The 23421-nt window shown below is 66.1% G+C and overlaps 7 protein-coding genes across 7 annotated transcripts; 3 read left to right on the top strand and 4 right to left on the bottom strand.

Moving 5' to 3' along the window:
• Positions 1-654: 654 nt before the first annotated feature.
• EMIHUDRAFT_226023 (hypothetical protein) lies at positions 655-1808 on the top strand (the record flags this gene model as incomplete). Its single annotated transcript, XM_005789412.1, has 2 exons — positions 655-1503; positions 1788-1808. 2 exons carry the CDS (start codon positions 655-657, stop codon positions 1806-1808), a joined length of 870 nt encoding a protein of 289 aa, XP_005789469.1.
• Positions 1809-3958: 2150 nt separating this feature from the next.
• On the bottom strand, positions 3959-5524 carry EMIHUDRAFT_226022 (hypothetical protein; the record flags this gene model as incomplete). The annotated part of the gene is made up of 2 exons (XM_005789411.1): positions 3959-4361; positions 4422-5524. 2 exons carry the CDS (start codon positions 5522-5524, stop codon positions 3959-3961), a joined length of 1506 nt encoding a protein of 501 aa, XP_005789468.1.
• A 510-nt stretch (positions 5525-6034) lies between these two features.
• Positions 6035-8344, top strand: EMIHUDRAFT_226021 (cytochrome P450; the record flags this gene model as incomplete). The annotated part of the gene is made up of 5 exons (XM_005789410.1): positions 6035-6246; positions 6306-7293; positions 7369-7584; positions 7885-7989; positions 8171-8344. 5 exons carry the CDS (start codon positions 6035-6037, stop codon positions 8342-8344), a joined length of 1695 nt encoding a protein of 564 aa, XP_005789467.1.
• Positions 8345-10117: 1773 nt separating this feature from the next.
• On the bottom strand, positions 10118-14963 carry EMIHUDRAFT_429138 (hypothetical protein; the record flags this gene model as incomplete). Its single annotated transcript, XM_005789409.1, has 15 exons — positions 14654-14963; positions 14501-14579; positions 13975-14173; positions 13750-13851; positions 13551-13670; positions 13427-13501; positions 13141-13359; positions 12715-12994; positions 12047-12441; positions 11850-11975; positions 11652-11768; positions 11360-11584; positions 10963-11218; positions 10335-10528; positions 10118-10285 (listed from the first exon to the last, which is right to left on the bottom strand). The coding sequence occupies exons 4-15, from the start codon at positions 13756-13758 to the stop codon at positions 10118-10120; spliced, it is 2184 nt and encodes a 727-aa protein (XP_005789466.1). The 5' UTR covers positions 13759-13851; positions 13975-14173; positions 14501-14579; positions 14654-14963.
• A 2198-nt stretch (positions 14964-17161) lies between these two features.
• On the bottom strand, positions 17162-17544 carry EMIHUDRAFT_362310 (hypothetical protein; the record flags this gene model as incomplete). Its single annotated transcript, XM_005789408.1, has 1 exon — positions 17162-17544. A coding segment is annotated over one exon (367 nt), but the record flags the coding sequence as incomplete, so codon positions are not given.
• Positions 17545-21908: 4364 nt separating this feature from the next.
• Positions 21909-22091, bottom strand: EMIHUDRAFT_59367 (hypothetical protein; the record flags this gene model as incomplete). Its single annotated transcript, XM_005789407.1, has 1 exon — positions 21909-22091. A coding segment is annotated over one exon (183 nt), but the record flags the coding sequence as incomplete, so codon positions are not given.
• A 276-nt stretch (positions 22092-22367) lies between these two features.
• On the top strand, positions 22368-23186 carry EMIHUDRAFT_226016 (hypothetical protein; the record flags this gene model as incomplete). The annotated part of the gene is made up of 3 exons (XM_005789406.1): positions 22368-22494; positions 22767-22834; positions 22896-23186. The coding sequence occupies 3 exons, from the start codon at positions 22368-22370 to the stop codon at positions 23184-23186; spliced, it is 486 nt and encodes a 161-aa protein (XP_005789463.1).
• Positions 23187-23421: the final 235 nt, after the last annotated feature.

Raw genomic sequence — 23421 nt, 5'->3', positions numbered from 1 at the left:
TGGCTGCCTCGTTATTGGCCCAGGGGCGGAGCCACTCGTAGGAGTATCTGACGCCGGGGCTCGAGATGAAGTATTGCGAGCCGCGGGCGTGGAACGCCGCCTTGCGCGCTGCGTCGGACGAGACCTTGGCGCGTCGGCGTGCTTCGGCGTTGGTGGCGGCGGAGCTCCCGCCGAGCGAAAGAAAGAAAACGGACAACCAAGGGAGGGATGGGAGGACGGCACGCCGCCACCACACAGGGATTTTAAGGAGAGGTGTGTGATGCGCTAGCCGCCGGACAAGCTACGGAGCCGCGTCATGAAAAATTCTTTTTTCGAGAGAGTTCTTTCGTAAAATTCTTTTTGGAGCACTTGGAGCACTTGGAGTGCAGTCTTTTTGAGAGCGCCTTCATTGTTAATATCTTTTCCCCCCTGCGAGGGAGTTTTCTCGTGAATCATCGCAATGAAGTCGCCTGTCGAGCAGCTTCCGCATGCGCCGCGAGGTTGACCGAATAGAGGCGGTGGAGAAGGAGGCGGTGGGCTCTCTCTCTCTCTCTCTCTCTCTCTCTCTCTCTCTCTCTCTCTCGGAGGCGGTGGGGTGGGAGGCCGTGGAAAAAGAAAACCGTGCGCCTCATCCCGCTAAGCCCTGCCCGCCCGCCCTTGTGGCCGGCCGCGCGCATGGAGGCGCAGAAGCTGCAGCTCGTTGTGCGAAACTGCGTCCAGAAGACGCTCGAGCTCGTCCTGCGTGCGCGTGTGCCTCTCGGACGCGGCACTCCAAACCACTGGTTCAACCTCGAGTCGGAGGAGGTCGCTTGCGTCCGTGACCGGCTCGAGGGGTGGAAGCAGCGCATCTCGCAGCCGCTCCAGCTCGACATCTTCATCGACACGTCCTCCTCCGCGGTGCGCGCTGCCGTCGGCGCCCAGCCCAACGAGCCTAATCTCGTGCTTCTCGAGCGGTGGACACTGCGCTACGAGCCGGCACCGCACGCGCCGGAGGCGATCGGGTGGCCGACGTTTTACAAGCGGTTCATGGTGCTGCTCCGCTCGCTCGCCGCCTTCCTCCGCCTCATGCCCGCCCACCGCCTCGCCTCCTCCCTCGGCCGCCTCGGACACGCCTCCGACGCGCCAGCGCTCGGCTTCCGCGTCTGCATCGGCGGGCCGCACGGCGGACGCAGCTCCGAGGCCAGCCCCGAGGCGGCGCCGCTCGACTTTGCGGCGGGGGTGAGCCCGCAGCAGCACGCCTTTTCGCCTCCCGACTCCACCCACGGCAAGCTCCGCATTGCCGTCTCGTACCGCCCCCCCTCCCTCTTCACCCGCACTGCTCGGCCGGCCGCTGCCGCCGTCCGCTGCTCCTCCGATCGGATGATGAGCGCGGCGCTCATCGCAAACTACCTGCCGACGGAGGGGGCGAGGCAGCCGCCCGCCGTCGCCACGCTCGACGAGGCCGCCCTCGGCGCAGACGGCTCCAACCCTCGCTTCGGCCTCCTCCCTCGCCCCGCCTCGGCGCCGCACGCGCCGTCTCCACCGGTGCCGGTCGTGCCGCCGCCCTCCTCCAGCGGCCATGGAACCGGCCCGCTTGCCCGGCACTCTCCCGCAGAGGGAGGGCCTGGCTCGCCCTTCACACTCGCGGAGCTCAGCGGAGGCTCCTCTCGCACCCTAGAAGCCCCAACACCGCCTCCTCCTCCTCGTCTCCACACTGCCGCTCGCGAGACCACGCAGTCCGCTGTACTCGCCTCCCTACTACCTCGCCACTACCTCGCTACTACCCACGCGGTGCTCCGAACACTCTGCACGAGGCACCGCTCCCTGAGGCTGGCCTGCCCAGCTCGTAGGCTCCTCCAACGCCGAACTCGCCGCCATCCACGCCGCCGCCTCCATGCACGCGCCGCACACTGCCGCCGCCGCCAGCAGCGCCGCCGCCAGCAGCGCCGCCGCCGCCGCCGGCGGCGGCAGCAGCAGCAACGCCGCCGCCGCCGCCGACTGCTCGCTCGCCTCCAGCCCCGCGGGGCCGCCGAGCGCCTCGGCCAAGCCTGTGACCTCCTCCCCCTCCGCCGCACCCCCCTCCGCCGCCGCACTCTGCGCCTCTGGGCGCGGCGCGCCTGAGCCGCCGCCCGTGATCGACGTCTTCGGCGGTGTGTGCGGGGGCGTGGCGGGGGCGTGCGGGGGCGTGGCGGGGTCGCCGCGCGCGCTGGAGGCCGCCGCCGGTGCGGGCAGCGTGGACGGCGGGCGGGCAGGCGGGCGCCGCTCCACCTCCTTCTCTGGCGGCGTGAGGCAGCCTGGATCAGCGTCCCTGCCGCCGCTCCGGAGGAAGAATGGCAAGTTGAGTGCGGGCGTGTCCTGCTGCTGCTAGGCAGCTCGACGAGCTCCCTTTCTTGATGGACGAGGAAGGAGCGCCGGGCGAGGCGGGCGAGGCGGAGGGAGGCGGCGGCGCCGCCGCAGCAGGCGCGTCGCAGTGCGGCAGCCTGGCTGCCTCCACGAGACACGAGGCTGTGCTCGGCTCCTTCCTGGACGAGGCGCTCGCACGAGAATGAGAGTGAGACTCGTCGGTGATGATGGTGACACGTCCTCGTGTCTTCTCGAGGTATCGCACGCGCCGTCGCTGCAGCTCTTTTCGAGGAACACACACCACCGAGGGCCCGAGTCTTCTCTCCCGTCCGACCGCTCCATCACTCACCCCTACTCGTGAGCAGGCCCGACCCCTCCGACGACCTGCTGGGCACCTCGCCGCTCGCCCGCTCAGTGGACGACTTTTCCGAGCAGCTCGACTCCCTCCGCCGAACCTTCTCCTCCCTCCCCGCCACTCCAGCGCACCACCCTCCCGCCAACTCGCCCGCCGCCCTCGCCGCCTCGCCCGCGCAGCTCTCCGCGGCGCCGTCGCCGAGCTTCGCCGCCCGCCCTCCCCGCCCGACGGCGTCGCACGCCACGCCGCCGCAGTGCGGCAGCGGCTCCGCCCCAATCTCGATCGGCGCGGCGAGCAGCGTTGCGCGCGGCACTCGGTCGGGCTCGTGCAGCCGGCCGGGCTCGTGCGGCCGGTCGGGCGGCTCGCCGACCAGCAGCGCGCCTCCCTTCGGCGCGTTCGAGCCGCCGTTTGGGACGCCATCAGCTCGCCTCTCCCCGCACCTCTCTCCCCACCTCTCTCCCCACCTCTCTCCCCACCTCTCTCCCCGCCTCTCCCCGCGCCTCTCGCCCCGCCTCTCCCCGCGCCTCTCCTCCTCGCCGAATGCCGAGTTGCCTCTCCAGCTCTCCCTCTCGCCGCCCCTCGCCGCTTGCGCCATGCTGCCGCCGCCGCTGCCTCGCGCCTCGCCCCTCATTTGCGCGGGGCGAGACGCGGCGGCGGCGCCTCCATGCCCGGAGGCATCCTCCTCCCTCCCGGCCGGGCGAGGAGCGGGAGCAGGGGCGGGAGCAGGGGCGGGAGGTGGGGCGGGAGGAGGTGGGGCGGGAGGAGGTGAGGCGGGAGGAGGTGGGGCGGCGCTCCTCGACGGCGCCCCGGGCCTGGCGTCGCTCTCGGGGAGCTCTCGAACGGAGAACGCGTGAGCCGGAGACACTATCACTTGTGCACCGAGGGGGGGGGGGGGGTGCTGCTGGAGGCTATCTCTCTCCACAGCTTCTCGCCCATTCTCGCAGCGACCATCATTGCTTCATGCCGCCTCGCGGTCTTCTCACTCTCGTCGTTCTCTCTCCTGCTGTTTCATCCTGTCCGCCGCCGTCGTCGATTGCGTTTGTCTTTCTTTTTTTACTACCCGGGCCCGCGGGTGTGTGTTTGTTTTATAACAACAACGAAGAACGCTTGTTGTTATTGCATTATGCAGAACGCTTGTTGTTATTGCATTATGCATACTGGATGCCCCTCCCTTGTAATCCGTGTGCGACCTTTCTCTTTGTGGACAATTCTTCTTCGAACCTGTGTGCTGTGCGAGAGAGTTCTTTTTCTTGAATTCTTCTTTACACGTTCGTCTCAGGAGACTCAGCTCCCCCTTCACGATCACCAATGCTCGGGGAACTTGCCGTGCATCTGTCGAAAAAGGAGGTTGCCGCCGACAGGCCCCACCAGTACTAGGAGGAAGCAGCACAGGACCAAGGTGAGCGGGAACAAGGGGCCGCTCACCAGAAGCAGCAAAAGGGGGGCGAGGCCGACGAGGAGCGACGCCTCCCACACCCCGAGGAAGCGGTCGAGGAGAGGCACCGCCGGGATCGGGGCGAGCTTGTCGCTCAGCGGCTCGCCGCGCACGAAGGCAAGGATGGCGGCCATCGCGTCGGCGGAGGACTGCTGGAACTCGCTCGGCAGAGGCCACGAGCGAGGAAAGCCCAAAAAGGCGTGCGTGCTTGGGTAGGCGCGGTACATGACATCGACGCCCTTGGAAGCGAGCATGTCGCGCGCTCGGAGCCTAAAGGACGGGCGTAGCAGCTTCACGGGGCGCGCGGCAGCGCTGGGCTGCTACGCGTACGTTGAGGGGAAGATCGGGTCCGCCTCGCCCGCCAGCAGGAGCGTGGGCGGGAAGGTGGCGATGCCGTCGCGCAACGCCAGGAACGTGTAGGGCATGTCCGAGTCAACGCCGCGCGGGGCGTAGCAGTCGAGGACGAAGCGGAAGCCGAGGGAGACAACCCATGACGCGCCCTCAAGCGGGGCCTCAGAGTCGAGAAAGCCGTACAGCAGCGCCACCCTCTCGACTGCCGGGTACTTGAACTCGAGCAGCGGCTCCCCCGTCCGCCGTGCGAGCTCCTCGAGCAAGCCTCGGTTGCTTAGCATCGCTGCCGCCATCGACACAAGGTTCCCGCCGGCCGAGTCGCCAAAAAGGAGGCACCTTTCGACCCCGTACGCCGCGCGTATAAACGCAAGCCCGCGGAGAACGCTGACTAGCGCGACTGGGTGCCGGTGCTCGGGCGAGAGCGGGTAGTCGAGAGAAAAGACGGTGAAGCCGGCTCGGCCGAGGAAGCATGTGCCGTGGAGCATAAGCTCAGAAGACGCGGCGACAAAGGCTCCGCCGTGCACATACACGATCGGCGTCGGAGCCGAGGGCGGTGGAGTCGGGCCCGGCTGGGCCGCCGGCCGGATGACGTCCAACGTCTCGTCGCGGTGCGCCGCGGAGTAGCGGACATGGCGCGTGAGGGTGATGCCCGCTTGAGACCTGTGCCCATCCCAGTGCTGAGGCGAGCGCAGGCCACTCATAAAGACGTAGTGATACGGCGTCCAGAAGATGGCGAGCCACGCCCTCGCGTACCGCAGTACCATCCGGCCGGCAAAGAAGCAAACTTCGTCGAACGTGCGCGAAAATGGCCACGTGACGCCGCACGCCTTGAGCACGGCTGCAGCGAGGCAGGCGGATCTCCACGACGCTGAGACGGCGAATCGGAAAAACGGGAGCACGCCGAGGCCAACCCAGCGGAGGGCGGCCAGACCGTTGCGACAGAGCCACGCGAATGTGGGCGGGCGGTAGGCGAGTAGTAGTAGGAGGAGGAGGAGACAGAGGGCAAAGAGAAGCCAGAGCGCGAGCAGCCCCAGCCAGAAAACGCTCGACGCGCTGGGCAACACGTCGCCCATCTCTGGCATATTGCAATATGCTGCTGTCGGCTGGACGTCCGAGTTCGAGCCTGGCGAGGCAGCCGTTCCCAACGAGCGACGGTGCTCACGGAGGCTGTGACGGCAGCCGCATCAAGCCCTGCTCCCTCGCACGAGCGCTGTGGCTAGCCTACCCGCGTTCCATTTTGACGTCAACCTTCCTTCGCGGGGACGTGCGGTACGCCTGTCGAAACAGCTACTTCCTGCTGCGGACGCTGTGGTACGGCGCCGCTCTCGTCGTTGGCCCGCTGTTCGTGGCGCTTCACGCTGCGCGGCTGATCACGGGATTCTGGAACGCGCATCACGACAGCCGCCGTGCTAACAATCGGGTCACTCGTCGTGGAGCGCTTGCGCGAGTTCCGCCGCTTCGCACACATCCCTGGCCCAAAGCCTTCTTTCTTGTGGGGCAACTATCCCGATCTCTGCGCGAACGGATGGGGCGATCGCCACCACACACTGACGCAGCTGCACGAGAAGTTCGGACCTTGCTTCCGTCTGCACATGCCGCTCGGCAAGCGGCCCTTTGTCTACACGGATTACGTCCCTCACGACGTGATCAGTGGAGACTTTGACTCGCTCCGCCCAACGAAGACCATCACGCCCGGGTCCCTAATGGGGTGTCCGGTGGGTGCGCACCACTCGAGCAACAGGCACGCCATCAGCAAGATCAAGAACGAACAGGCCTTTTGCAACATGCTCTACGCGTGGACCCGGTCGCGAGGGAGATGCTACAGAGGTGGAGGGGGCGGAGGGGCTCGGGGGACGACGGGAGGAACGATGAGGGAGAACGAGTTGCCCGCGCCGGCTGTCTGGGCTTCGAGCTCCAGTGCTGGGCTCTCGACACGATGTTCTTGTACCTATACGACAAGCGCCCCGAGACAGAGGAGGAGAAACGCGACATAATCGCCGCGGTCGACAGTTTCGCGGGCGAGGTGTCCCGCCGCACGAATCAGCCAATTTGGATGTGGCTCGAGCCCGCCCGCATCCGGAGCTTCACGACGGGCTTCGGCTTCCTCCGTGACATGGCGCTCAAGTGCAAGGACGACGACGACGCGCCACTTCCCGGCTTCATGCGCCAGAGCGCTGGGATGCGCGAGTGGGAGATCAACGACGAGCTCGTGCTCATGCTCGCGGCCTCATTCGAGAGCACGGCCCACACGGTGGCGCAGTGCATGCTGATGCTCGCGAACGACCCGGAGCGCCAGAGCATCGCCGCGAAGGAGGCGCGACGCACGCTGGAGGCGGCGCCTGAAGGACGACTCTCGACGAAGGACATTCGGGGCTGCAAGGATGTGATGCATGTGCTCTACGAGGCACTGCGCCTGCACCCGACGATCCCGTTTTCGGCGCGCAAGATCCACAAGTGCATTCAGATGGAGGTTCCGGGGCCAAGGGGTCGGGCTCCAACGCGGATCCGCATCCCCGCCAAGTGCTACCTCACGTACTTCAAGACTGCAATCGGCCAGAACCCGCGCGTCTTCGACAACCCACTAGAGTTCCAGCCCGAGCGCTACGATCACCTTCGGACGCGCGAGGAGAAGCACGCGGCTTTCCTGCCGTTCGGCGCGGGCCCCCGACGGTGCTGGGGCCAGGAGCTCGCCGAGATCCAGGCGGGGCAGCTCCTCATTAGGATGCTTGCGGAGTTTGAGCTCTTCTTGCCGCACACCGGAAGCGGTGAGGACAAGGACGAGCACGGGCTGCCGAAAAAAGGGGTGCCGGCGAGTCTCGACGCCGTTCTCACAGCTCACCAAGCGGCCAAGGTGCTCCACGACCACGTTCGCGCGCGTCTTCAGAGGCGTCTGCACAGGAGTGGTGGTAGTTGCTTTCGGCTCCAGGCGAAAGGGCGCCTTCAGAGGAAGACGTCCGTGGCTTCCGTCTCCGTTGCCGCACCCGACGTCGACATGCTCGCGGTGGTTCCGCGGCTTTGGCCCGGCGAGGAGGAGATGCAGATGGATGCGCATGCGGCGGCGGCGAAGGAGGGCGGCGGGAAGAAGGAGAGCGAGGTCGCGCGAGGCCGGCAGGAGCGGGCCAAGGCGGCCGTCAATGCCGACGTCAAGGCGGAGGCGGCGGAGGCGGCGAGGGTGGCTGCGGAGGAGGCGGCGGCGGCCGAGGCGGCGAGGATCGAGGCCGAGAAGGCGGCGTCGGAGGAGGTAGAGCGGCAGGCGGCGGCAGCGGCGGCGGCCGAGGAGGCGGCGGCGGAGGCAGCCGCTGCCGAGGCTACCCGCGCCGCTGCCGAGGCTGCCCGCACCGCTGCGGTGGCTGCCGAGGCGGCGAGGGCGGCAGTGGAGGCGGCGGCGGCGGCGGAGGCGGCGAGGCTGAATGCAGCCCGGCAGTCGGCCCAGAGATCGCAGGACGCCGCCACCGTGGCGGATGGGATTGCTCCGTCGCAAGAGGACGCGCAGGCGGCAGCTGAGGCGAAGGTCGCGGCCGACGCGGCGTGGGCAAAGTCGGCCAAGGTGGTCGCACACACAACAACATACAACACGCAACACACACACACACACACACACACACACACACACACACACACGCACACACACACACACCACAACGCACTTGGCCTTGCACTTTTAGAGCCATGGTGCTCCTATCCGAGGGTCCCTCCCCTTACTTTTAGTATTTAGACCTTACCCTCAGGTGGTCGCGGCGAGGAAGCAGCAGACGCGGCGCGAGATGGAGGATGTTGCGCAGACGGCGGGGGCAAGGCGCGCGGCCATCATGGCCAAGTTTGGCGGAGGTGTGAAGCGGCGCCCTTCGAACCCCACCGCCGCCGCTCCCGCCAAGGTGGCGGACGAGGAGGAGTACTTTTGAAGATTGAATGTGTTAGATTGAACTGATGCGGGCGGGAGCTTCAACGAGAACGACATGCAGGCGTCCCGCACACACACACGCACGCGAAGAGGGGGAGTTCGGTGTAGTGCATCAATCAAAATTAAGTAAACACGGTGTTCGCACTCCAAGTATCGATCGACGAAATACCGCAGTTCTCAGTCGCGAATGGCCCCATCAGCTCTCCGACCCGGCGCAGCGCCGCGACACCACGCACGGCGTCGCCTCCCCTTCCGGCACGAGCGGCCCCGAAGCGCGGCGCGCGCGCGAGGCGCGCGCCTGCATAGAGCTCTCCGACGCGAGGGCCGAGCTAAGTGTCGTGCTGCTAGCCGACGGAGTGCTGCTCTGCCGCTGCGGCGCCGCCTTGGTCTGTCCGAGCGGCGTGCTGCGCAGGAAGTACGAGAAGAAGCAGTCGACGTCCTCGAGGGTGAGGTCGTCGCGCGAGGAGATGAACATGTCGCTCGGCAGCAGCTCCGGCCTCTCGTGCCACTCGGCCTGGCACGGCCCGCCTCGCGACGGCGCGGACATGTTCTGGTTGACGCCCTGCGAGACGAGCACCTGACGAGACGTCGACCACGCGTCATGGGCACGTCAGTCAACACAGGCGCTCGCTCAGTGCTCGACTGACGAGATCTACTTCACCGGCTGTGCACCTGCACCGCGTACGAGGAGGGCACCTGCGGGTCTGCGTTCTTCTTGTGGAGCACGCGGAAGACGATGTGCGAGAGGTAGCCGACGTCGAGCTTCTCAAACTTGACGCGCGCCTGATCTCGGGTACTCTCGGGTACTCTCGCAATCTCGGGTAATCTCGGGTAATCTCGGGGAATCTCGGGGAAGCCGAGCTTCTCGAGCTTGACGAGCGCCTCGTCGCTTGCGATGCACTGCACGCCGTAATCTCGGGTAATCTCGGGGAATCTCGGGGAATCTCGGGGAATCTGCGCCTCGTCGCTGAAGATGCACTGCACGCCGCGGCTCGCCCTCTCCCCCTGGGTGGCGGCGAGCACCTCGTGGCCGTAGCGCAGCACGTTGAAGAGGGAGAGGATGTGCGACTCGGACCTATGGACATGTCTCGGACATGTCTCGGACATGTCGCTGAAGAGGGAGAGGATGTGCGACTCGGACCTATGGACATGTCTCGGACATGTCTCGGACATGTCGCTGAAGAGGGAGAGGAGGTGCGACTCGGACCTATGGACATGTCTCGGACATGTCTCGGACATGTCGCTGAAGAGGGAGAGGATGTGCGCCTCGGACGTGAAGTAGAGGCGCGTGCGGACATGCCGCGAGCTCGACTTGACGTCGGTGAAGGCGGACGGGTCGAGCTCGTGCACGCGCTCCTACGGGGAGATGCGGGGGAGGCAGGGGGGAGATGTGGGGGAGATGTGGGGGAGATGTGGGGGAGGTGTGGGGGAGGTGTGGGGGAGATGTGGGGGAGATGTGGGGGAGATGTGGGGGAGGAGATGTGGGGGAGATGTGGGGGAGATGTGGGGGAGATGTGGGGGAGGTATGGTCCAGCTCGTGCGCGCGCTCCTACGGGGAAGGCTCTCGAAGAAGGCTCGAGCGGAAGGCTCTCGGAAGGCTCCTCGGAGGGGGGCGTCGGAGGCATGCGCTCCTATGGACATGTCTCGGACATGTCTCGGACATGTCAGGGGGGGGGGGCGGTCGGAGGCACGCGTCTCCTCCATGTGTCGTTCTGCGTCCATGCCGGCAAGCATGTCCTACGGCAGGTGGGCGATCCTCCTCAGCAGCTCATTACTAGGCAACCGCTCCTCCGTTCTCAAGCATGTCCTGCAGCAGCTTGGCGAGCATCTGCCACGCGATCTGCAGGCCGACCGTCACCTTGTCCTCCGGCTCGATGCCGTACTCCTGCGGCACCACGTACGACGCGAGCGTGCGCGAGGCGCGGAACAAGCGCGGCAAAGCCTGCAGCAACGCACCGAAGTGACGGGACCGCCTCGGAGCCCTCTCGCACCCTTCTCGGAGCCGGCGCGGCTAGGGCCTGCAGCCCGAGGTGCTCGTTGTGGACCATGTCGTACAGCGCATTGTCGTAGATGTCTGGCACCTTTGAGGTGTCAAACACTTCCTTGCGCGAGCTGTACAGGTCCTTGTGCAGCTGCGCCCACCGGCCGAGCTGGAGGTGCGGCGTCTCGCCTAACTCACACCCAACTCGCCCCTAATTCACCCTTCCTTAGGCCGAGCTGGAGGTGCGGCGTCTTGCCGTTGGCTGCGGAATGCCTCGCCGGTGCCGCAACCTTGGAGGAGAGAGGTCACTCTTCACTATCAGCGAGCAGACAGCCTCACCATCAGCGGTGCCGCAACCTTGGAGGAGAGAGGGCCTGTGAACATCGTCTCTTCACACCTCTAGCTGTGAACAAGTGCCGCAACCTTGGAGGAAAGTTTGCCCGACGAGACAGCCACGTCGCGAGAAGGGACTCGAGGGATGCCGATGCTCGACGCGCCTATTAATGCATTGCTCGATGAGTGATTCACTATGAACTAGCAGCCCGAGGATGCCGATGCTCGACGCGCCGCCGCCCGCGCTGCTCCTCGCGCGTAGCTCCCGCACGAGCTCCTATTCACATCTCCCCACATCTCCCCACATCTCCCCATATCTCCCCGCGTAGCTCCCGCTCGAGCTCCTCGACTAGCTGGTGCAGCCGCTCGAGCGCCTGGCGCGGCGCCTTTGCATTCTCGCTCAGCCAGGCGGAGAGGAGGGAGTCGGAGGCGAGGCCGCCCTCCGCCGCCGTCGAGGGCGCCTGGCGCGGGAGATGTGGGGGAGATGTGGGGGAGATGTGGGGGAGATGTGGGGGAGATGTGGGGGAGATGCGGGGGAGGTATGTGTGGGGGGGGGTATGCCTGCGCCACGATCTGGCCATGCTCGAGTCCGCGCTCGAGTCCGCGCGGCTGCTTGCTGCTCGGCGAGGGGGGGCGGGACGACTCTTGCGCGGCGATGGCCCCTGCGGTAGTCTGCGGGCAGTTGAGCAGCTGCGAGATGACCGCCTTTGATCTGTCCATGCCGAGGCGGCCCTGCTCGTTCGTGTCGTCGAGCATGGCCGTCGCCGACTTGTCCTTGGAGACGAGTGAGGCGAGGATGGGGGGGAGGGCGCCCTCGAGGTCGAGGAAGCCCTTGGTGAAGGCGGCGGCCGTCGTCTGCACGCGCCCCTCATCCGAGGAGTAGATCTTGAGGTCGTGCCTGCAGGTGGAGTGACTCTGAATTAACCCCTCATCAACCGTAACTGACCCTTAATTGATTGAGGTCGTGCCTGTAGGTGGAGTGCAGCCGCAGCACCCCGCCGCCAACCTCGTCCCCCGGGTAGAGCGAGTTGCGGAACTTGGCGCCAAGGTACTCGGCCTGCGCCTCCCCGAGCGCCGTCAGCTCGCCTCCCCACTTGAGGATGAAGAGCGCCTGTTCACAGCTGCAGGTGTGAAGAGACGCTGCTCACAGCTCGCCTCCCCACTTGAGGATGAAGAGCGCCTCTACTGCGACCTCGCGCGAGGCTGGGGGCGCGGCGCCGCCGTCCGCTGAGCCCGCCTCCGGTACAGCAGCCCACTTCGAGGGCTTGATCTGGACCTTGCGGTTGATGCCGGAGAACGGGTGCGACTGCAGCACCTGCTGCACCGTGAGGAGCTTGTCGAGGTCCTCCTCGTACCTGGAGGAGGAGGCACCGGCAGTTACTACCACACAGTCAGCGTGAGGAGCTTGTCGAGGTCCTCCTCGTGCCTGTCCGAGGACGGGTCCGCCGCGCGCAGCTTCTCCTCCACAAGCCGCGAGACGATCTGGGTGAGCTCCTCCATGGCGCGGATCTTCTTGATCTTCAGCTCCGCGCGCGCGTCCTTGTTCTTGCCGAGCAGCGCGAGCAGGCGCGGCTCCGTGGTCTTCATCTTTAGCTTCTGCTTCGGCGTCCGGTCGCCGTGCCTCGTCAGCCCGATCACGCAGAGCAGCTCCGACTCCTCGGCGCCGGTCGGCGCTTGCAGCGAGGCGCGGGGCGGCACCACGTCTTGCAGCACCGAGTCTCTTATCGTCCGGTTGGGCGGCGGCACCTTGCGAGGCGTGCAGGGGAGGGGACGGTGGGCGGTGTCTGCTTGTGGAGTGGCAGACGGCTGAATGGCGGCGTCGGGCGGCGGCACCTGAGGCGCGCCTTGCGGGTGCCTCTCCACGTGGTGCGGGCCTGTTCACAGCAACGGCTGTGAAGAGACGCCCTTCTGCCGGCAGGAGCGCGTCTCCACGCGGTGTGCGCTGCAGGGGTGGCGTGGCGTGGCGTGCCGGGCAAGCACTCGACATTGGTCCGGCGAGAGATCCTGACTGAGCAGGCTGGCCAGAGGCTGGCCGCGTCTCTCGTCCAGACATCTACCTCCCGCGCAGATGGCGTGCAGGCAGTACTGGCGGAGGAGGTTGGCCGAGTCGGCCCAGAACTTGTGCGAGTCCTTGACGAAGGACCAGCCGTTGACGTCGCAGACGTACGAGCGGCCCTCCGATCGGAGCAGGTCGAACCCGCACAGCGTCTGGCCAAAGGCGAGGACCACCTTTCGCGCGATCTCCTTCTCGTCGTTGTTGAGGATGAGCGGGTAGCGCAGCTCCTTGCCGCGCGCGTTGCGAATCACCTTGCCGTCCACGACCGGCGACTTGCGCGCCTGACCAGACGCCACACGAGCATGCGTTCACACGGAGGAGTGCGAACGAGGACGGCCGGCTAGCGCGCCTCGGCGTGCGCGTACTCCGGGCCGACCGCGTACACCTGTCCATGTGTGAATAACAAGGCTGTGAATGGAGGTGTGACTGCGGGTGGTCGGTGCTGGGCGTACTCCTGGTGTGCGTGCACCTTTACGTCCGTCCCCTCGGTCTGAAGCAGCTCCTCGTAGATGTACGCCTCGCCCGACGTGGCGCGCGACTCATGCTCGTCGGGGTAGAACTGGGACGCCTTGTCGCCAACCTTGCGGAAGAGCCGCTTCGAGCCGCCGCCGGCGGAGCGCGGGTAGTAGATGCGGATGTCGTGGTCCTCGCCTGAGCTTGGCTTCTCGACGATTGGCGTCTGCTACCAGTTAATTCGCTGATTAGCTAATCACTTCCTCCTCGCCTGAGATTGGCTTCTCGACGATTGGCTTCTGCAGCCTGGCGCCGTCCACCTCGATGTAGTCCTCCTATGGACATGTCTCGGACATGTCTCGGACATGTCTCGGACATGTCCACCTCGATGTAGTCCTCCTGCTCGTCGACCACAGCGCTGCCCGGCTCGAGCACGACGTGCTTCGGAACGGGCACCCCTACCCCCTCGAGCTTTGCGTAGATGGCGCGCCGGTCGAAGAGCACCTTAGTAATTCATGAACGGCGATATTGACTCGTTAATCATTGACGGCAGTGATTAATTCAGGCGCCGGTCGAAGAGCGCCTCTTGCATCTGCAGGTCGTTGAACACGAACGGCTTGCGGAGCGTGGCGTACGCCTGCGCCTTTTGCAGCGGGAAGCCCGCCGAGAAGAAGGCGATCAGCGCCTAATCCAGGAGGAGTTAATTCACTAATTAATCACTGACTCCCCCGCGGAGAAGAAGGCGATCAGCGCCTAATCCAGGAGGAGTTAATTCACTAATTAATCACTGAATTAATCACTGACTCACCCGCTGAGAAGGAAGGCGATCAGCGCCTCGCACACGGGCCACGACGAATTCTAATCAGTCACTACTCAATAACGGATAACTAATTAATAACTAGTTAACCCGCCTCGCACACGGGCCACGACTCGACCGGCTCCTCGAGCAGCATGCGCTCGTCGAAGGACACGACCGCGAACTCGGCGTGCCCGTCGGCGCGGAAGGCCTGCAGCCGGTCCTCTTGCATCTGTCTCTCGGCCACCTCTCGGCTATCTCTCGGCGATCTCTCGGCGATCTCCCGGCGATCTATCGGCTATCTCTCGGCTGTCTCTCGGCCGTCTCTCGGCTCGGCTGCCTCTCGGCTGCCTCTCGGCGATCTCTCGGCGATCTCTCGGCGATCTCTCGGCGATCTCTCGGCGATCTCTCGGCGATCTCTCGGCGATCTCCCGGCGATCTATCGGCTATCTCTCGGCTATCTCTCGGCTGTCTCTCGGCCGTCTCTCGGCTCGGCTGCCTCTCGGCGATCTCTCGGCGATCTCTCTCCGCGGAAGGCCTGCAGTCGGTCCAGCGTCTCGAGCATCGGCCCCGACTTGGCCTTCTTGGCCATGCAGCAGACGCCAATCGTGATTGGCCTGCGGCGGCGGCGAGTGGCGGCTCAGAGTGGCGGAGGCGACGCAGGCCGCTGCTCCGGCGAGGGTCGCAGCGCCCGTCAGAGATCCGGCGCGTGACTGTGCTCGGAATGATCGACCGGCGAAGGTGCGACTGCGCAGCGAGCCGCTCCGCGCTGTGCTCCCGCTCGGGCGCCTCGGGCACGTGATGAGCGGCCACTGCGGCGCTCGGTCCCATGACCCGCACAAACATGCGGCCAAGCCGGCCAGCGATCGAAGCGGCGCGGGGCTCGGTGGCAGCGTGGACGTGGCGGAGTAGTGCCGCAGCGCGCGGGCCAACGACCCGCGTGAGCCAGCGCCGGAGGAGGTGGAACGCGGCGAGGATGCTCGCGTGAAGTCGCATATACATGTGTGGATGTGCTATATGGCTCGAAAAAGAAATAAGCAGGCCGCCGGATCGGAGGACGGCTCCAAAGGCCGATACAATCGAAGAATTCTTTTTTAAGCACTGGCCCACACCTCGCGCTCAAATCAAGTTCGGGACGCACGCAACAGTCTACAGGACGTGGCCTCGAGGTCGTGTCGAGCGGCACGTACATGCCAGGCGCGCGCGTCCAGCAGCGCGTGCGAGCTGGTCCTGGAGGAGAGACTCGCAACGCGGCCGTGCTGGAGGCCACTCCGTACCAACTAAGCCGCTTCCTCGAGCGCAACATCAGCCTCTGCAGCGGAACCGCCAACATCAGAGGCGTGAGGTGCGCCGGCGCCAAGGTCGATGAGGTCAGGATCTCGGGCGCGGGCGAGATTCCGAAAGAAATAAGCAGGCTTACGGAGCTGCGGGGCCTCTGGGTCATCTCGCACCGTGTGACAGGCACATTGCCTAAGCAGCTTGCCGATCTCACCACACCTCCGCTGCTCAATGTTTGACGGCTCGAACCCGTGAAGCTTCCCCGTGCGCTGGTTACCCCGCTCACGGGTCAGCCTGCCAGCCACGTACCCACGCAAGCGTGGTCCGCGTGCATGGCATACAGGCGTCCGCCAGACAGCGCAGAGGCTGTATGTATGTATGTAGAAAGATGAACAACAGTCAGGCTCGGACTGGACACCAACGCGGTATGGGTGGACGCAAGACAGATGATGACGACACGCACGAGCGACACACAGACACCAACAAGCTCACAAGACACACAGCCAGCTGGCTGCCACACACCCTGAGTTGGCGTACACATAACTCAAGGCCGCGCCCCCCCCCTGTCGCCTCCCCCAGCCAAGGTGCCGAAGGAACAAACAAGGGCACAACAACACAACAGACGACAGGGGCGAGCGCGTGAGGCTAGAGCAGGCTTGCTCGTCCTCTAGCAATCTCCGCCGACCGCGAGGCCGGACTAGACCGTGTGTGGGGTCGTGTGAGGTGTCTCTGGTCACTCTCCTCAGAGGCTAGCCGCCAGCCGCTAGCCCTATCTCGCACTCACTGGCGGTGACAATTCTAATGGGGTTTGTGGAGCGTCCAGAGATGTACAGAATGTGCAGTCCAGAAGGTGTACAGAAGGTGTACAGAAGGTGTACAGAAGGTGTACAGAAGGTGTACAGAAGGTGTACAGAAGGTGTACAGAAGGTGTACAGAAGGATGTACAGAAGGTTGAAGGATCAGTAACCAGCCTCCGGCGGGGCCCCCCGCTACCATCCAAACCCGAGACCGGTCTACTAATCATAGATAGAGGCTCAAGCTGCGTGACATAAGTCCACACACATATACGACATACAGATACACATACACAAAGCAACTCTCACTCACGACACACGGGCACCGGGTAGAGCGGCGGCGGCGGCGGCAGCAGCACGCGCGGACGGCCGGACTCGGACGGGGCGGAGCAGCGACCGCCTGGGCGGCCGCTGCTCTGTCTGCCAGAGCGCGCCGTCTGCCTGCGCAGCTCGCGCGGTCAGGTGCGGGGAAGCGTGGCGGCGCGGGGAAACGCGGCGGCGGTGGCGGCGGCGGCGGCGGCAGCAGCACGCGCGGGCGGACGGATTCGGACGGGGCGGAGCAGCGACCGCCTGGGCGGCCGCTGCTCTGTCTGCCAGAGCGCGCCGTCTGCGCAGCGCCGTCAGGTGCACAGGGAAGCGTGGCGGCGCGGGGACGCGTGGCGGCGGTGGCGAGCAGGCGAGCGGCCCGCGCGCGGCGAGGCGGACAGGTGATCGGCAGGCGGGTGATGGGCTGGAGAGTGACCGCGCCCAGCGATCGGAGCCCATCGTCGCTCGGCCGCAGCTGATCTCGAAGGCGTGCGGAGCGCGACTGTCGGTGTCGGGGGGCGGCCGTCATGTGGCGAGGAGGGAGGACGACAAGTGCGCGTCGTACGGGTCGCTCTTCATCGGCCAGTCGAGCGGCACTCAAGTCGAGACCGAGCATGGGCGACGAAAGCCGGTGGGGGCCGGTGAGGCCGGCGAGATTCGTTGTGAGACGAGGGTTGCCCTGGACCGATTTACGCCCCGGCGGGGATGGATTTGCGGGTTTCCCCGTGCCGCGAGACTTGGGCATGTATCTCCCGCGATGTGTCGCGGACAAACCCAAGTAGACGCCCCTTGGGCGGGATCGCGTCTTACTTACACAAGAGGAACTATAACACATCGCTAGTCATGTACAATCATGAGAACTGGGTCCAGGCTCCTTAGTGAGGTGGTCTCCCAGTCTAGCGCACCTCGCGCCCGGCGGGCGGCGACCTGTCCGTCCACCGACCCCTCCGCCCGCGCGTGCCACCGCCGCCTCCACCGCCGAGTCGAAGAGCCGTCGTAGACCCGTCGTCCGTCCACCGTGTGGTACGCCGCGAAGCGGCCCGACGCCCAGAGGGAAGTCGGCGGCCGCGCGAGCCCGACGCCTGCTCCTGCTTGCGCACGCCTGCGTAGCCGGTGCTGCTGCGACTCGAGAGGTGCAGCCGCCAGCCCTGCGCCTCTGTCACCACCGCCGGCGCCTCCCCCGCGGGGCCCATGTGGGATGGACCTGCGAAAGCGCGGGGAAGGGAGAGTGCATTCAGAAGGCAGAACCTGAGCACAAGTGGGGGGCTTGCTCGCGAGCCTTGACTTGCATCGACTTGATTACAACGCGGAGCCATCGCGGGTAGCCAGAGGCGGCGGACCGAGCAGCATGGGCGGCGTGTCATTCTGCAGTCGATCGCCGCCGAGCGGCATAGCGGCGCCGTCGCGGGTAACCAAAGGCGGCGGGACGGCGGGCGCTCCGCGGCCGAGTCGGAGCCGCCTCTAACTCGGCGAGGCGGCGCCGCAACGCGGCCGGAAGGTGGATTGGGCGGCGGTGCGTGCGACGGACGAGGCAGCCGACGCGGGGGCAGGCCAGGCGGCGGGCAAGGCGGCAGGCGCAGCGGCGGAGCGGGCGGTCGTTCAGGCGGAGGTCCGGCGCAGGCCGCGCGCTCTCAACGCCTCGTCGCTCGCCGCGCGCGGCCGCGCGCTGCTGCCTCCCCTCCCTTCCCGCGCCGCGCGCGAGGAGGCGTCCGCGCGCGGCGGCAGCGCGCGCGGTGGCGCCCCCTCCCCGCCCTCGCGCGGCCCTCCGCCCGACACCCCCTCGCCGTGGCGCGCCGCGCTGGACAAGGAGAGCGGCCGCACGTACTACTGGAACGAGCAGTCGGGCGAGACGAGCTGGGAGAAGCCGCAGCACGCGCCTGCGCCAGCGAGGGCAGCGCGCGGCGGCGGCGGCGGAGGAGGCGGCGGCGGCGGCGGCGGCGGCGGCGGCGGCGGCGGCGGCGGCGGCGGCGGCGGCGGCGGCGGCGGCGGCGGCGGCGGCGGAGGCGGAGGAGGAGGAGGAGGAGGAGGAGGTGCGAGTGGCGACGCGGCGACGGCGGCGGCCTCGGAGCCTGGCGCGGCGGCGGCGGGGCCCGAGTCCAGGGAGGGTGGCGGCGGCCTGGCGGCGCTGCGCGCGAAGCTGGCCGCCCTTCGCGAGCGCGAGGCGAGCCGCGGCGGCGACGCGGACTTTAGATTTAGTAGTGGCCAAGCGACCGGTAATAACTCTTTCTGAAAAATCCGACTTCTCCTTTCTTTCTGAGAGTTCCAAGAACCCACTAGCACTCTAGCTCACTGCCCGAAACAAACTCGCTCGTCGCTTGCGAGCACTTATGCTCGTTCCGGAGGCTGGGGCACTCGTCGCTCGCTAGGACCTAGGTCTCACACGTACAAGCTCTGATCCATCACGTGCGGCCGGCGCCGATCAGGTGCGGCCGTCTCGTCATGCTTGCTGCTTGCGCGGCCTTGGCTGGCACTTGCAGTGCTCAAGCGTACCTCAGCCATCTCCAGCCAGGCTATGCCTCTCTCGGCCCCTCGGCGGACACGCGTCCCCGGCAGCTTTCGGGAGAGAGATCGCGCGCGAGCGAGACTGCGCTGCAGCAGCGTGCCACGCCCCCCCGCGTTCGCAGGCAGGAGACCCTGGAGATCGACAGTGACTCCCGTCGAGGCCGGGTTCTGCTCGAGCGCCTGAAAGGCGGCGTTGCGCACTGTCCACTCGAACTCCGCCAGCATATGCGGCACCGTGTCCATGTCCGCCGTGCCCGTGAAGCGCGCCTTTGCGATCTCTGCGCACGCCTCATCGAGCACCTCTAGCGGCCTCCTCTCACACTCCCGCGCCACTGGTGCCGCCGCACTACTAATGTCGTACACCTTTGCGCGGCTCGACTCCGCCCTCTGGAAGCGATCCGACAGCGCGCTGCCTCGCGCCTCAGCCTCCTGCCTCGCCTTTGTCAGGTGCGCCAGCACCGTCATCGCTACGCCCTGCTCGAAGATGCACCACCCGCGGCCGCCCTCGCCCTCGTACGGCGTTGGGTTGTACTCCCCCGGCCCGAACCCGGTGGTCGCGCCTGGCGGGAGGTCGATGTTGCGCTGCTGGATCACCGCCGTGCCGGTCACGCTCGCGTAGAAGTTCCCCATCACTTTGAGGCCTCGCCCGAATATGCTCTTCTCCTCCTCGGTCTTCTCCTCCCCGTTTGGGCCCTTCTGAGGGAGGCTCGCAAAGTCCCAAAAGAGCCCGACATCGCTTGCCTCGGCTCCCTCGCTCGTGGCAGGCACATTCCACGGATTCTGCTCGAGGCTCCTCGGAGACACTCGTTTCGCCGCCTGCGTGGCCGCGTCAGACTCAAGAAAGCGGCGGACAGAGGCGAGCGTGGTGCCGTGCGGATCCGGGTGCAGCGCCGTCAGCCATCCGTAAGAGAGGACTACGATAGACCGGTCGCCTCGCTCGAGCAACGCCACCGCCTCATCGCACGGGACGAAAGCGTCTTCAGGAAGCTCCTGTCGACGGCGCATGATGACCGCTCCGCTGTCGTCGCGTGCAAGGCTCGCGTCCGCCTCCGGCGACTGCATCCAGCTGCCGCTGACCAGCCGGATCGAGCCATCGTCAAGGCGCTCCTTCAGCATGGCGTCGATAACGCTGTCCGCGGAGGCCAGCGCGGCGGTGAAGTCAATAGAGGCGAGCACTTCCTTGGTGCGCCGCAGCTGCCGGACGGCGTACACGCCGCCGGCGACGAGGCCTCCGAGCAGAACGGCGGCGAGGAGGATTTCGAGAACGATGTGGGCGACCCGGTCGCCGGGAAGCGCGGTGTAGACGCAAGCGAGCACGAGCAGCAGCACGTTGGAGCGAAAGAGCCAGGACTCGAGGGCGTTCTGAAACAGGTAGACAAACGGCTGGGCCCGCTCGTGCTCGTGCCAGAAGAAGAGGATGGCGGCGATGGCGGCGGACGCGAAGCAATACGGCAAGGCGGCCTCGAGCGTTGCAGACTCGACATGGTCCCGCGAAACCCGGCTACCAACCGCGAGGGAGAAGATGACCAGCTGACGCCTCCAGATCGTGAGCTGCCAGCTGCTGGCATGGCCGGCGAAGCGGCTCGTGAGGAAAGCAACCTGCCGCTCAAGGCGGCGAGGGAAGATTAGCTCACGGGCCGCACATGAGCACGAGATGACGGGAGGCGAGCGCCATTCGCCGCTGTCGAGACCTCGCCGGAAGCTAATCACGTTTTGAAAGAGCCGGTAGGCAAGCAAGGGCTCGACGCAGACGAGGACTATGAGCGACGCAAACACCGCCTGATGCGAGTCCAGCGTGTCGGGGTGCCACCGGCGGCTGAGCGGGTCGGGGATGTAGAAGGAGAGGACGTCCATGATGACGCTCCAGCTGGAGGTGAGCAGGACGGCAAAGGCGATGCTGTGCACGAGCTCGGCGCTGTCGCGGAATCCGCTGTGGCGCAAGGCGAGCCGGTGGGCTGATAGGCTCGCTGAGGCTCTGTCAATGCCTGACTTGACAGTCCTCAAGCCACGAGCAATCAGCCGCCAGCTGTCGAAACCCGCGTGACCCATGACCCTCGCACAAAAGTCCGCAACGCACAGCAAAGAAACGACCACGAATAGGCCAGCCTCGTGAAGGAGGAGGAGGATCGCCTGGCAAAGGAGGAGGGCCAGCTCAGCAGCATAATTGACAACCAGCGGGGCCAGCATAAGCGACATGATAGCGATCATGATGGCCGCGTAGAGCGTCAATACTACGTCGGGCGAGACGAGGCAGCTCGCGTCCGGCAGAGCAATGATGTGCAGCCGCAGTATCTCGATGATGATCTCGAGAGACCGCGGCCACTCTAGGTGGAGCGAGCCGATGAGGGACACCATCTGCACGTGATTGACAAAGATGGCGACGGTCGACACCCACCGCTTCATCGCTGTCGGGTGGCGGAGAATGCGCGCTGCAAACCACCCGAGCGCAGCTAGCGCCACCAATGCCAGGGCGGCGATGCCGGCGATGGCGGCAGTCATAGACTCTCGAAAGGAGTCGCAATTGACGCACTCGAAAGTGTCTTTGATGTTTACTTCCCAGAGGCCTGCGAAGGCTGTGCAGGACTTTGGCGGCACGCCGGTGCAGGTCGCCTCGCCGCTTCGGCAGCGCTGCAGGGCAGCTTGCAAGCCGTCCAAACTAGCCGCGTCGCTTGGGTACAAAAAGTCGTTGCCCTCCAGCTCGATCCGAGTCAAAGCGAAGCTCCCGAGCTGCTTTGGGATCGAGCCTGTGAGGCCGCGGCCCGAGAGGTCCAGAGTATTGTAGGTGTATGTGCCGTCGCAAATCGCGGGCGCGTAGCCGCAGAAGTCGCGCGTAGGCGGCGGCGAGGGCGGCGAGGGCGGCGGTGAGGGCGAGGTCGGCCGCGAGGGCCGCGGCGAGGGCGGCGAGGGCGGCGGGTAGTTGCACTCAGGAAGGGAGTCCGAGCCCACCCCCGTCCTGCCAGTCATGCCTGCAAGTACATCGAAAATACTTCCCGAGGTGCAGACGTTGGGAAGGGCGGGCAGGGGGCAGGCAAAGTGGTTGGTGCCGCCCAGCTCGCAGGACGTCAGCGGCAGGTTCTTGAGCTGCGACGGCACGGTGCCGGAGATGTCATTGTCGTTCAGTCTAAGATTCTTCAGCTGCGAGAGCTTGCTCGTCTGCGGAGGGATGGTGCCCGAGATGGAGTTGCTGCCCAGATCAAGCTCCTGCAGCTGCGATATGTCGCCCAGCTGCGGAGGGATCGTCCCCGACAGCAGCCCTCGGTTGGACAGATAACCGTGCCGTCGGTCAAGCTCCTGCAGCTGCGACAGCCCTGGGTTGGACAGATACACCCAGGTGCCCGTGTAGGTGCCGTCGCACAGCGACGTGCCGTACACGCCGGTAGGCAGCCGGAGCATGGCACGTTGTTGTCGCAGACCGTGCCCCCGGCCTCGCAGCGACCCGCCAGAAGAAGGAGCGCGAGCGGGACGAGGCGCGCCGAGGAAGAGGAAACCGCCAGCAGCGTGAGAGCGAGTGAGTTTGCCAGCGTCATGGCGGGCGATCGCGCAAGCCGAGCTCGCGTCGCCGCGCAGCCGCTGGAGCACGCGTGCTTTCCACCGATGCGGGAGGATGCAGGTGCGGCGCGCGATGCGAGCGCGGTCGAGGCCGAGGCGAAAGGTGGCGGAGGAGCGAATGCCATGTCCAGGACGAGCGATGAATTCTTTTTTTTTGAGCTTAGCCTTCGATGTTATGAAAACACGCAAGGCGGACATGGCATATCGCTCTCGGGCTCACAGACATCCCTCACACCCGCCGCCCCCGCGCGCGCCCCACCCCGGCCGGGAGAAAGGGGAGTGACAGTTTGGGATGGCAACAGCCCGAGTATTTTTTTTTGCGCCTTCGTTGTTAATCTTTTTGTGACACACCTGGCACACGCACGCTCTCTCGAGGTCTCTTGGAGCAGCTGCTGCACGCGTACCACTGCCTCGAGGCGAATCCGCACCTGCACTCGCTGCTGGTGAAGAAGTCGTCCAAGTCGCAAGCAGTTCTTCACCTACATCGAGCGATTTTTCCGCAAGTACCCGGGGCGCGGCCTGCCGGAGCTGCCGCTCGACCGGATCCTTCGCGACGACGTCTACCGCGAGCATGAGAGGTCAGTCGAGTCGTTCAAGAAGGAGCTGGCCGAGCTCGCCAAGCGCGTCACCAAGGCGGAGGCGGCTGCGGCGGAGGCCCAGCGGGCCGCCGAGGAGGCGAAGCGGTCGGGCAAGTCGGGCGCCAAGACCTGCTTCTGGTGCGGCGAGGAGGGGCACGTCAAGCCTGACTGCCCCGTCTTCAAAGCCGATTTGCCGAAGGTCAAGAAGGGCAACTGACGCCCGCGGGACCTAGCCCCACCGCCTTGCCCCGCTCGCTCCGCGTGACACTCACGCGCCGCGGGCGGGGCTCGGGACGGTGAGGCGCCCCACCGCGCCGTTGCAGCCCGGGCTCATGAAGGGAGAGCCGACGCCCTTAACAGGGTGGCTCCTTCTCTGATCCCCGCCCGGGCAGCCCGGCGTTTTTCTGTGTTTCCACCTCACAGAGGTGGTGGCGCCTCTCCTCCCCCACACC

Source organism: Emiliania huxleyi (assembly GCF_000372725.1).
Source record: "Emiliania huxleyi CCMP1516 chromosome Unknown EMIHUscaffold_129, whole genome shotgun sequence".
Classification (NCBI taxonomy): domain Eukaryota; phylum Haptophyta; order Isochrysidales; family Noelaerhabdaceae; genus Emiliania; species Emiliania huxleyi.
This window is presented reverse-complemented; position numbering and strand designations above follow the sequence as displayed.